The sequence below is a fragment of the Sceloporus undulatus genome, chromosome 8 (genome assembly GCF_019175285.1).
Source record: "Sceloporus undulatus isolate JIND9_A2432 ecotype Alabama chromosome 8, SceUnd_v1.1, whole genome shotgun sequence".
Classification (NCBI taxonomy): Eukaryota; Metazoa; Chordata; class Lepidosauria; order Squamata; family Phrynosomatidae; genus Sceloporus; species Sceloporus undulatus.
The window spans coordinates 32,751,694-32,765,675 of record NC_056529.1 but is presented as its reverse complement, the minus strand read 5'-3'; the positions used below and the strand labels follow the sequence as shown (position 1 = coordinate 32,765,675).

Genomic DNA, 13,982 nt, shown 5'->3' with positions numbered 1-13,982 from the left:
ATGGCTAACATTCTCAAATCTTGGCATACATGTCGATTCCCAGTGATGTATTCAAATCTTTTACTCCAAGTCTCAAGTTAAGACTCGAATCTCTACCTTCAAGTCTCAAGCCCTTGCAAAATACTTTCAAGTCAAGTCTCACATCTCAAGTGCAGGAGCCAACTTTTAACAGGGAATAAAAGGAGGTACAGTAATGTGTGTTTTTGGCAGGGACCATCAAACATGTTAAGCAAAGGGCTTGAGGCAGCCTGTCCTCACTGCACACAGCAAGGACCTTCTAAAGCTTTAGAAGGATCCTTCCATCTCAAGATCATTGCCTAACGCATTTGCTATTTTCCTCTGAGAAACACACCTCACATTCTGGGGATGGGTCTTGCCTGTTGCTCAAAGTGAATGATGACAGAAAGTCACTCACTAAAAATATACACGTAGCAAATTGAGTCAAATCAGTCCATCATTTATTACCAAGTCAAGTCCAAGTCGAGTCACTGAAACAACTTGAGTCCAAGTCAGTCAACTGAAATCTACATCATTGCTGATTCCCACCAAAAACTTGAATGAGGCCATACTTTCTCTAAGGAACGAGCTCTTCATTAATCTTCAGAAACCTGAAAAGAGATGGGTCAGGTACAGTCATGAGAAGAAGTTTGAATGGTTTTGCTTGACTGGCTTGTCATATTGTCTAAATCCAAGAATGGATAATCTTAGCTCATGGTTTGTTGAAACAAACCAACTTCAAACCATGGATTATGGAGATGGCTTCTTTCAAACAAAGAATAGCTAACGTTAACTAGTATTTGTTTGAAAGAAGCCAGCTTCATAGCCACAGTTTAAGGTTCAGACTACAGTTCAGAGAACACACAAAACTATGGTTCATCTAAAACGGAAGAATATTCTTCCAATCTCCTTAGCGGGTGACAGAGAGGAAGAGAAAATACTTAAAGGCAGGAGCCAAGGGTCTTGGTTCACTTAGTCTTATCATGATGTTAAATGTAGCCAGTGTGCACAGAAAGAGAATGGGAAATTCCATGTACGCTGGGGGGAAAGCCACTTCCTCTAAATAAGTCCTGTGTGGATATACTTTAAATATTAATTCAGATGTAAGAACAACAGTGTCTGCAGCAAGGAGGGGAATCATGTGCCCTCCTGATATTTCCACACTGCAAGTACCTGTTTTCCTCAAAATTGTTGGTTGTGTTTGGATGTGCTAAGACTTGCTTTCTCCACAACATCTGGAGGGCCACATGATTCGTATCCTCAGCCCACAGGATATTTCCAGTCTAATTAGTTCAGCATCAGTCACTAGTGCATACCAATTCCACACCATCCCTGGAAACCATATCATTAGCGCATGCCCTTCAGGAACTATGCCTAGTTTTATAACATCATTAAAATAGCGTGTTTTCAAGGATCGGAAAACTTTGTAACTCACGTGCTGAAATCAGACATACGGAACCGAAGTTACAGCTAGAGCCACTTCCAGAAAAAATACAGAAACACATTATCCATCACACTCCAATATTTTTTATTGGCCACATTTCTATCCCTTCACATACTACCATTTTCCATATAAGCCTAGCTCACATTCCAGTTAGATACAGTGCCTGTGTACAATTGAGACAATCATGATCTCCAAATGTCTATTTAGGGGGGAAAACAATAGTTAATGAAGCTGACAGCAAGGTACAATGTATATAAACCAGACTCAGCTAACTTTATATCATATCCTTGCAAGCAGCTTCATTCCTTGCAATGGTTCTTGCTACTAGAGGTGATGGCCCAACATAGCAGAAACATGTTGAACCATCCAGAACTGGCAGATGTTGGCACACATGTCTATACAGCTCATCCCAAATATATTGGGATGTTAGCTCATCCCAGTGTCCTGTTTGAAGGACAACTTTAACTAATATTTGGAACTGTTGAACAATTTGGATATGAAATTAAGTAGATGGCACTTATACTTGTCTGACTAATGTACTCTCTTAATGGATTCTTGGCTTGCTGAATTCTGTATTAAATATGAACTGTTTTTTAGGTTTATATTTATAGAGCTTTGTTGAAAACATTATAGCACGCTCTGGGATTCTGAAGAGAACCATGCCATTCAATCCAGGAAAATCGGTGTACATGTTCTAGTGGAATGGGCTAAAGAAGGGGATAGATTTGATTATACTTCAGGTGGAAGAGAAGAAAAAGATAAAGGGGATCAAACACATCCATGTTAACAATTACTCAGCTAGGACTTTTTTTTCCAAAAGAGGCTTCCATTTTATTTTTAGTGTGTTTAATCCTGCCCTTCCTGGAAGGGGCTCAAGGCAGCATAAATGACCCACGCTTTCCCTATTATTTATCTTCACATGATGTACACTTAGGCTGGCTCTAGTGAGCTTTATGGCTCAGCAAGGATTTGAACTTGGGGCTCTCTCTTATAGTGTGACACTTGAACCTCCACACACACTGGTTCTAAAAATTTAACTCATGTTCGCATTTGAAGCTGCTCACTTCTGAAGAGATCACTGTAGGGTAAGACCAACAATTTTCACCAACTATTTATAGTCCAGCAACCAAGGGGTTTAAGTACAGACAGCTACATTAAGTGAACTAAATAAGAATTCACTGCAGCACTCCAACTCCATGAGCATTTCTCAAGCAGATCTTATCTTGAGCAAATTGCACTCAACTCACTTCAGCCTCGGGTTTGTTCAAAAGATCAAGGGCCACTCCAAGGTCACCTCAAGGGGTTTTCAAAGTAACACAACCGTTTTGAAAGAACAAAGGGTTATTCAAGGGCCGCAAGAATAAAATCAACATTTCTGCAATAGTTCCCAAGCATAAAAGGAATATAGAGAATTCCTTAAAAGATGAGTGGTTAATTTGAGGTGCTCCAGATATTGTTGGACTGCAAGTCCAGTGATCTCTTCTACTGGCATCTTGGGACCATACGCTGGATGACCCAGACACTCCTGACAATGGCCCCATACAGACAGACCAAAATAAAGCTGCTTCAGGTCACTTTGGAAGTATGCTGTTTAAATGATGCATGTGTCCCAAGAGTCGGAAGCTGCGCCAAAGGTGCACCCCCGGCTTTGCCGGACTCTAAGGACGCATGCATCATTGAAATAGCATACCTCCAAAGTGACCCAAAGCAGCTTTATTTTGGCCTGTCTCTATGGGGCCTTAGAAACTTTCCAGGATTCATTAATGAGAAGATCAGTATTGGCAAGAGAAGCTTCTATAAAAAATGGCTTGTCCAAAGGTTGTCCTTCCTTCAATGCAATATGTAGCACAGGGGGATGTCAGATATTTGTATGATATACTGAAAACATAGGCCCTATACAGACAGCCAAATAAAGCTGCTTCGAGTCACTTTGGAGGTACTTGGTGTTTCAATGATACATGCGTCCTAGAGTCCAGAACCGCACCAAAGCCACACTCCAGTTCTAGGACTGGGTGCAGCTTGGTGCAGCTTCCAGACTCTTAGGACGGATGCATCATGAAACACCATACAGTGGTGCCTCGGGTACGAATGATCGGGTACGAATTTCGGATCGAAAAAGTGATTGGCAAAATGTTTGGGTTACGAAATATTTTCGGGTTACGAATCATTTCGGCGCGAAATTCAATGCTGAAAGTGCACTTTCCAGTGCTAACGGAAAAGTGTTCGGGTTACGCAATTTTCGGGTACGAAGAATGCGAACGAATAATTGTAACCCAAGGCACCACGTACCTCCAAAGTGACTCGAAGCAGCTTTATTTGGCTTGTCTGTCCAGGCCATAGTGAAGAGCAAAGACATACACTGAGCACTAAATCAGAATCATCCAGATCATTGTATTCCCAATTACTGTACCATGTACGATCTGAGACCTGGAAAGTGAAGGAGCAGATAGAAACAAAATCAACTCATTCGAGTGTGGTGCTGGAGAAGAGTACTTAGGATACCGTGGACAGCTAAGAAGACAAACAGATGGGTCCTTGAACTGATCAGACCAGACCTCCCTTTGGAAGCAAAGATAATCAAATTGAGGCTATTGTACTTTGGCCACATAATGAGAAGGCATGGATCACTAGAAATAAAGCTAGGAAGAGGGTAGAAGAAAGAGAGGAAGAGACCACAGTCAAGATGGATAGACTCAATCAGAGGGCTTGTGGGCAAGAGTTTGTAGGATCTAGGCAGGTAGTGGCAGATAGGATTCTTGGACATGTTTCATCCCCAGGGTCGCCATGAGTCAAGGTCTACACGAAGGCAGCTAACAACACGACAACGACAAAACACTCTCTATAGGTGCTGGGCAACAGTCAGGCTACCAGCTTACCACCCTAAAATATCTACCAAATTCCCTAGGCAGGGTACTTTTTGGGGGGAGGGAGAGTACAGGATAAGAGTGAATGGATTTCCCTCTGCATAGAACAACTGAAAAAGAATGCTATAGGGAAATTAAGCAGCTAGTGCATGACCCAAAACATAACCACTCTCCTTGTGCAGACTTTACTGCCAGGCCAGCTGCAACATAGTGCAACAAGAGTATCTCGCTTCTAACCTAATGGAAAAAGCAACACTCCTACTTTGGTCCTTATTACTAGTAAAGGAGGAGAGTGCTCGATTGTTTGCTCCACATTTGAAAAGTCCAAATCAGTAGCAGTCTAGATCCACACTGTCAAACTTAATTCAGATCATCATCATTCCCCAATGTTCATCCAATTCTTTGCAGGGAGAGGCAGAAGCCACTTGTGAATGTCTTGGGGGATCTGCAAGATTCCCCCCTGCTGCACCCCCCTTTGCATCTTGGTCGACTTGCAGACAGATTTGCTTAAGCATTCAAATGTTTGCAGGAAAATGTTTTCTGATGGCTCAACGATAGCACTTTCCTGACTTGGAGCACGTACCCAGCTTTGTACCATTAAACAAACACAACTGAAAGCCAGATAAGGGTGGCCGTACAATTTGCTCGGGGGGAATAAGCTACAGGCAAAAACTCCTTTAGAGAAACCACATCCTTAACCATGCATGAAGGAAACCAGAAGTAGGTGCCTGGAGAAATCTAAGGCTAGAACCTGCGGAGAAATGTAACACATTCCCTCCTCCAAATCAAACGTTCTTTTCCTACACGATCTGAAATGCTTTTTAAAGAGCACAGTGAGAAGCTGAGATTTAGCACTCTTTTTTTAAAAGGGGTATATGTTTTTTAGAGACTTGAACGGAAAAGTGTTCAAGTTTGAAAATTGGAGGGAGAACAGAAGCACCGGTCTATTGTATTTTTTGCTCCAGCAATTTAAGAAGCCAAACAAAAAAAATGACATTTCCATCTCTTCTTTTTCAAAAGCTAACTCAATATTGTACATCTTAGCATATTCATTTTTTGAACAGGTGTACAGAAAAGTGCGCCTCTGGTTCACCGAGAAGCATTTTTACATAACTAAGGCCTGTTACAGGCTGCCAAAATAAAGCTGCTTTGGGTCTCTTTGGAGGTATGCTGTTTAAATGATGCATGGGTCCTAAGAATCCGGAAGCTGCACCAAAGCTGCACTCCAGTGCTTAGGAATGGAGTGTGGCTTTTGCGCGACCTCCGGACTCTTAGGACCCAGGCATCATTTAAATTGTATATCTTCAAAGAGACCCGAAGCAGCTTCATTTTGGCAGTCTGTAACAGGCCTAAGTACCTGGGGCACAAGTGTCTGGCTCATTCCTTGATACAACTTCACTCTGTATTCTCAAAGAGGAGGGAGGTTGTAGGTGTGAGAGAGAGCATTTTCCTTCCAAAGCAACCTTATTCTGTCTGGCCTTTCCAAACTCACAAAGGGGCCAGGCAATGGTGAAACCTCTGAGAGTCCAGCATCCTCATGAGCTGTGACCTGGAAAGTCTGCAATACTCTTTCTTTCCTTCTCAAAATGAAGTGACTATATATTCATGGGATGTGTTGTGAAAGTCAGGGCTGCACATATTTTCCCCCTTTGAGGGGTGCAAGGGTGGATGCATCCAACAAGGTGGCTTGGTTTTTCTATGGACTATGCAGGTGTTGTTTTGTCCCAAGAGCAATACTATGGACTTTAGGTGTAGTAAGGCCTCTGGCTCTCGGGAACACAGCCAGAACAAAAGACTTGTCCGCAAATTTCTTAAGTTTTCAAAGGTTTTACTGGTTACAAACACAAATAACATGAAACTGGTCTCTTCTCTCTCAATAGGCCTTCCTAAATACCTTGTTTTCTCTTTGGTGGATTCTATCTTTCTTCTTCTGAGGACTATCTTTCTTCTTTGTGGACTTATCTCTTTGTCAAAGGAAAATACTCTCTCCAGGTCTGACTTGGCTGAAATCTTACTACACACTGATACTAACTAGAGGAGGCAGTATAAGACCCTGGGATTTCCCACAATCCTTGTCTTTCTTAGAGCTATAGATTTGTATTTCCCCTCTTAAACTAATATATAGAAAACCTAATATAGGCCCGTTACAGCCAAACCGCACGACTCCCCCGCGCTGTAAGAAAGGAGCGCGAAAATCGTGCTCCTTCCGGCAACCCGGAAGAGACGTCGCAAGTGTCAAAGCGCGCACTTGTGACGTCTCTTCCAGGTTTGGACGTCCGGACGCTGCACGTCCGTTACATCAAGATGGCCACGCCCGTCTGTATAGGGCGCCGCCATCTTGCCATATGGAATACGCGTGAGGGGCAAGGCGTGTCCGGAAGCACCGCCCCTCGTGCATATTCCTGGCGCAACGACAGCGCCGCTTAGGCCCGTCTGTAAGGCGCCATAATCTTAACTAAATATATGTCTCAAGAGCATCAAAGATGCTCTGGAGGCATGACAGGTGTAGCTATGTACTTGTGTAGATAGGAACTTCGGCACAAAGTTTAGGAATCACTGCCTCATGCCAATAGTTATCAGAGCAACAAAGGAAATACTACTTGTCCCATTATAATACACACATAATACAGTTAAAAAGAAAAATCCCACAAGCAGCCAACACAACATTTGCAGAATTTTGCACTCCTTTCACAACTAGACAATATTCTCAAGGGAAAATCTTTACCTTTATACCATGAAGCAGCCACAGTCCAAAAAAGACAGACAGAAACAACACAGTATCGGCACAGAACTTGTACATTTCAAAGGAACCAAATATGGCAACTTAGCGTTTCCACCATTACTGCAAAAAAGACATAGGCTATAAGTGTGATAAACTAATGATTTCAAGCTTCAGAGTGGAACAGCCAAGGAACACTATGTATGTTGCTCTTGGAATAAAGGCAATCCATAGAATAGAGGCGGCCTTCTCCTTGTTATTGGACTGCATTACTCATCAGCCCTCGAAATACAGCCAATGGTGAAGAATGATGGAAGTTGTAATCCAGCTGTATCTGGAAGGTTGTACATTCCCCCAACTGTAAGTACAGGGTACAAACATGAGGAACAATATGATCTTCTATTGTAAACTTGCTACATGAGAGAACTGTCTAAAAAACCCATTTCTTAACACAAATGCCTCTAATTTTAGGCTAGGTTTTGGATGAGTAGCATCAGCTAAGCATCACAGTATGCCAACAGCAGGGGCCTAAGATTGTGCCGCATCCATGCAAATGATGTAGCCGTAAGTATGCAAATGAGCCATTGCCCTCTGGCTCATGATCAGTTTCCAGTGCGGTCTCCGAGCTAAAAAGAGATGGCTTCCCAACAATTTAACGGCACACACGCTATCCAAACGTTAACACAAAACGGAAGGCATATTCCGCCTTATCAAGCTTCACCTGGGAATTTCAGCACAACACTGGTCTAAGGAATACTTGGGGGAAACAATAGTTAAGAATACATTTTCCACACTTGCAGATTAACCCATAGGCTGGTTCGTATGATAAGAGATTCGCTGGAAATGCCAGATCTGCCTGCAGCCTCAGATGGCCTCTAGAGCAATAAGATTTGCTTCCTATCAGACAGAGCTCTTTGGAAATGGCACTCAAAAGCCAGGTTACAAAAGCAGGCAAAAGCAACATCCTCTGTTCAGATTTTGATATTCTCCTATTTAAAATGAAACATGAATTGTTAATATACCTTGATCAAGTGAAGATCAGGCAGTATTCACATCATCATCCCACCTGGCTTGAAATGCAAATTGAAATCGTCCTTATGCATCACAGATTACAAAACTACCTTCTATATTCAGTCTAGCAAAGCTCAACATCCACTCAAACAAATAGGTCTGGAGAACTCATAAGGGTAATAGCAGATATTGCAGTTGATTGTCATGGGGATGATCTTATCTAAACTTTGAAGTTGTTTTTAATGTTGTTTTATTTAATTGTCTGGAATTCTATTATGTTCAATGTATAAAATTTGGATGTTAAAATTCTGGATGTTTGAAGATGCCAGCGAAACGTCAGGAATAAACTGTTCTAGGACACGGCCACATAGCCAGAAAAACTCACAACATACTAATGATCAAAGTTCTTTAACAACCCCAAACTAGATACGTGGAATAGCTGCCGCATAACCCCACGTATAAGTCTAGCAAGCTTAGTTAAAAATTGACTCAAAAAATCTGGGTTGACTTATCTACGGACCAATGTAAGTACTATATTTTAACTCTTATAAAAAAGAAGGAATCATTCCCTTCTCTGAGAAGAGTGGCAAAAGGCGAGAGCTTAGTCCATCCTGGGAGAACCTAAAAGAACCACCAACCCTCTCTATGCTCTCTACTTTGGGGCGGTTTCTGTCCTTTTTGAATGCCTGGAAAGGAAAATGGTGGTGGCGGCAACTCTTTGACGCTTCCCCTCAAAAGAGTGCTGAGAGGAATCGGGCTTTGAAGGATTTAAATAAGACATTTGTGTATGTGAAGTCGAAGGCTTTCATGGCCGGCATCCATAGTTTTTTGTGGGTTTGTGTATGTCAGTTTATGTGGGTTAAAAGGGAAAAGTTATAATATTAAAGTTAAAGGCTATAATCACTGCTAATGCAGTCACCATTTGCTTTGCTTCGCTTTTTCATGCTTTTGACACTGGTGTATATTCTTAGTCCTGCTTGTGCCAGGTTGCTTCCCCCCGATATCACACAGCCACCATTTATGACAGCTGCCTCCTCATCCATCATACCTTTAGGGTGGGCACAAACAGTGATGCCTGCTGGGATTTTAGAAGTCCTTTGTCATTGCTTTTCTTTGCTTCATCCTTTACATTCTTTGTTACAGACCGCAAAATTATACTGTCGACCCATCTATGGGTCATATCAAAATCCATAATTTTGGCCCCAAAATCTGTCCTTGACTAATATATGAGATTGATTTATAGTCGAGTATATACGATAATTGGATCAAAAGTGGTTATGTGCACATGAAACTCATCTTCTAGAATCTTGCCACATACATCTTGTTATTTGATGCTCTGTGAACTAGTGTATATACAGTGGTACCCCGGGTTACGAATTTAATTCGTTCCGCCGCCGCGTTCGTAACCCGAAAAGCCTTCGCAAGCCGAAAACCCATAGGCGCTAATGGGGAAAAGCCGCGATTTGGTGCGAAAAAGCGCCGAAAAGCACCAAAATTTCTTTCGTAACCCGAAATAACCTTCGTAACCCGGAACAGTTTTTTTCAATTGATTTTTTTCGTAACCCGGAAATTTCGTAAGGCGGCGCATTCGTATCCCGGGGTACCACTGTACTTCATGACTTTTCCATTGCAGTCTTTGCTATTCAGAGGCTTATTATCTCTGGAGAACTTGTGCCTTCATCTCTATTGTACTCCATCCTTTCCATCACAGCAAGTTTTTAAAAAGACCAGACAAAACCAAAATGTGGAAAAGAACCATCAACAGAGAACTAGGAAAGGTTACACGAAACTCCTAGAGGTTATGAGAAATTTCCGTTAGCATTCCCAACATCTCAGTTACATTATTTTTTAATATATATATATATATTAAAAATACTCATCTTGCCACCATTGAAACACTTATACAACAATTCAAAGCCAAGCTGGAAAAGATCCATGGGATTAAACTATGGGATTAGTTTGCCTGAACAACTCCCCGAAGGCTGTATGCCCAAAATGATGCAAGCCACAAATTCCTTGGAGCTTGAAGCAACAGGCAAAAAGAAAAGCATCCGGCATACACACTTGCACACATCAGAGAGCAAATGCTCTCCAAGGCAAAGCAGCTCAGGGACAGGAGCAAGCTGCTCTTTTTAAATAGGCATCAGCCTCCACACAGACTAAAGGAAGACACACTCATTCAGAAAGCCAAAAAGCTATAAAAAGCAAGCATTCATGAAAGGCTCCAATATTCTCGGTGCACAACATGGTAGCTTTCAGAAGCCAAGACTACCCACCCCCATCCTAGGCAGCAGGTTGATAAATGCTGCGACGTACCTCTCAACCTGCTAAAATAGGCTAAATACAGACAACAGCCCCTTAATCGAAAAGGCAAATCTTAATTGCAGGGAAGAAGCAATGGGATGAACAAGCATTGAGGCCAGCCAGCTGTTTTCGATTGGTAGCTGCACAAAAGATAAAAAATCTAGATAAAAGGCAGGAAATTGCTCTTGTGGCTTATTTTTAGTAGGAAATTACCCACCATTCTGCCTTGCCGAGGACATTTTCCATAAAAAGAACACCCTGAGTGGGGCATGGAATAGAATCGTAGATTTGGAAGGGGCCTCGTGGGCCATTGAGACCCTGCTCAAAGTAGGATCTCTACATAAAGCTTTTCTGACCACCACTCCCAGAATCCACATCCAGAACCGCTGGGTGATTCTGGGAGTTAGACAAATGCAAGGAGTACTCTGCCTGCCATGCAATAGCAGAACGTTAGGACCTGGAAGACTGAATGGTTCATTTCCCCTTCAGGAGCAACTCACATTACAGCTTATGACTGCTTTTCTATTGGAGCGCATTCCATACTGTACAACTTGCAGTTTTGTGTCCCTGAAAATAAACTGAGTTGAGAATACAACATTATTAATTCAATTGTCCTGTTTCTCCATGTATATGGGATTTTTTTTTTTTGCTTTTGTTTTCTATATTTCATTACATTGGTTTGTTTATACCATGCCTTTTTTCGAAAGCTGGAGCTTAAAGCATCTTACAAAATTATCTATCTATCTATCTATCTATCTATCTATCTATCTATCTATCCATCCATCCATCCATCCATCCATCCCCTGCTAATGAAAGGACAACTAGGAGTGAGCCAGTCTAGTCTTTCAAAAAATTAAAACTATGGATAACAGTCAATTAATAACAATGGGTTTTTTTTCTTGTCAGTATTAATATGGAACCCTCCATCCGCATGAGCGAACTTCTTTGCCTTTTGCTGCGGCCACAGGCTGAGAATTTATTAAATGAATTGTTCACCTGACCAATCTATAATATATTTTATGAACTGTAAAAAGTACTTAATTATGGCCTGGGGAATAGGGATACTGAAACTCAACGAAACCAGCATTTATACCAGGCCTGTCTAATTCAAAGTCTTGAGGCTATTGTACTTTGGACACATCATGAGACTACATAACCTGCTGGGATAGACAATGATTTTTGGTAAAGTGGAAGGCAGTAGGAAAAAGGAAAATACCACTTTACAGGTGGATTTAAGGAAGCTATGGCAGGGAGTTTGCAGAAGCCTATCAGAATAAAAACAGCAGGGATGTTGATGACTGGGGTTCATGAAGGGCTTTCATTCATACAGTCACCGTACGTCCAAGCGGACTTGACAGCAAATAACAACGTTGGTTGCTAGTCTCTGAACCATCATCACATGTGAGATTATTCTCTGCATCTAGGCAAGGTTCTAGGGTCTCAGCGCTCACAACCCACAGCAGGTGTATGCATGTGTGCGTGCGTGCGTGCGTGTGTAATCCTCACAGCTGAAAGTGTCATGAGTTCCTGGAGTTCTTGATAATCTTTCACTGATGATACCATAATCACTTTTACAGTACAGTAACTGGTTTGGAGGAGATCACACATTAAGAAATGGGCTCTAACAAGCAAACATACAGTGAAATGTGTAGAGAGTCTGTAAACCCTTGTCTGAAGGGAGTCAGGGAAATCACACAAGCATTAGATGTTCGTGCCTGACTAAGAATCTGAAATACATACTGAAGTGATGCAACACTTTAAAAATTAATATGTACTGGCTCCTAAAAAATGAACATTGGCACCTAGGCCCTAGAAATACTGTTTCAGCCTGAGATACCACACCCCCAAGCATCCAATGTTAACATAGCATGCGTATGAAGCTATCATACTAGATACAGTAACTTCAAAGGCATACAATTATTTGAGTTTTTTAAGTGCAAATATGGCTAAGATAAAGTCAGTGGAGATTTTGGTGCGGTCTTCCGTTGGATTGTGGTTACGTCCCACTAGTCCTCAAGGTATACCAGTCCAAGATTTCAAACAAAACTGAGAAGTACAAGACCACGTTTCTTCCACTGCTTTCTTACCTTCGTGCCCGGTGATTCACGTGCTGATGCTGCCGTGTTATAAGGGCACTTTCCCAAACAGGACCACTGTGGCTACTCCTATACCAACTTGCAGCCAGGTGCCCTGGATAGGTTGGGCCAGTGAAACCATGGTCCGACTCCGTCTCGGCTGCCAGCGATGAAGCTGAGCTGCCCATTGCTCTCCCTAACCCTGGCTGGGCCAAGATTTATCCTAGGTTAGGTCCAAGCCAGTGGCATGAGCTGTCGGCCCGAAAGGGTGAGGAGTTGCAGCATGGATTGGTGTAAAAGTTCCCAACACTGGAGGAAAAGGAGGCTGGTGCTGATTGAAACAAAACAAAATAAAAGCACAAAACAAGAGGAAAGGGAGAGGAGAGAGAAAAGAAAGAAAGAAATAAGGTATGATGCTTCAGAACCAATGAAATGACATTTCTAAGAGTTCGCTAAAACAGAGATACTACACTTCATGCAGAGCAAACCAACTTATTCCTATTTGAATGTGTGGAATGAGGCTTGGGAAATGGAAGATGCTCTTATTGGCTATGCAATATGAAACAGCCGACCCCAAGCTCTGGCCATTAAACTTAACCAGTCCTTTTTCTATTTAGCAGCTCTCCTTGTGAAGCTCATCATCAGTTTATATTTTGGGAACCATGGAATACTTCAGAAGCCTATCCAGGGGCAACTCAATCAGTAATAGCAGCAAGCCTGCCAAATGCTTTTCTGCTGCCCCTGAAATACTGTATACAGTAACTGGAAAGCACTGGATAAGCTTGCATGATTCCCAATAGGTCTGTCCATACATTGTGCAAAGTGACCAAGCTTCCTAAAGCACACCCCAGAACCCTCTGCAAAATGGAGAAGCTTCCACAGCAAGTAAGAACAGGGAAGAATCTCCCTATTGGGAGAAGAGGATCAGAAGTGAAAAAATGTGCCCCTCCAGATGTTTTTGGACGGCAGCTCTCTTAATTCTATACTATTCGCTATGCTGGCTAGGGCTCATGGGCACTGCATGCAGAATGCAACTACCCAGCCTTATTAAATTTACAGCGCTTTATAAATAATAATAATAATAATAATAATAATAATAATAATAATAATAATAATAATTTATAATGTACTTATTTATAACATCAAGCGGTTTCTATTAAATTCAGTGTTAACACTTCCTACAGCTACAGTACTTGGAAATCAGGGCATACCCATACTGTCTGTGTGTTGTGTGCCTTCAAGTCATTTCCAATTTAGGGCAACCCCACCATGCAGTTTTCTTGACAAGATACGTTCAGAGGTTTGCCACTGGCTTCCCCTCAGGCTGAGAGCATGCAATGTGCCCAAGGTTACCCAGTGGGTTTCATGGCCAAGCTGGGACTCGAACCCTGGCCTCCAGAGTCCTTGTCCAACACTCAAATCACTACACCAGGCTGGCTCTCATACTACAATATCAATGCTACATTTATGTTTAAAGCGCACTGGGAAGCTAATGACTACTACTCCTCGACTTAGTTTGAAAACTAGATATTTGTCACCACACATAGAGCTGGGAATCTGAACCATCA

General features: G+C 42.1%; 1 protein-coding gene across 4 annotated transcripts in view; it reads right to left on the bottom strand.

The window, feature by feature from the left end:
- Nucleotides 1-13,982, bottom strand: part of CAPN15 (calpain 15) — a 115,270-nt gene that overhangs the window by 70,692 nt on the left and 30,596 nt on the right. For 3 of the 4 annotated variants that reach the window (XM_042438101.1, XM_042438100.1, XM_042438103.1), the window contains one exon: nucleotides 12,427-12,745. The exons of the other annotated variant lie outside the window; for it this stretch is intronic. In XM_042438101.1, the coding sequence (XP_042294035.1) occupies nucleotides 12,427-12,602 (176 nt within the window). In that variant the 5' untranslated portion in view covers nucleotides 12,603-12,745. The remainder of the gene's footprint in view (nucleotides 1-12,426; nucleotides 12,746-13,982) is intronic. 4 annotated transcript variants of the gene reach the window in all.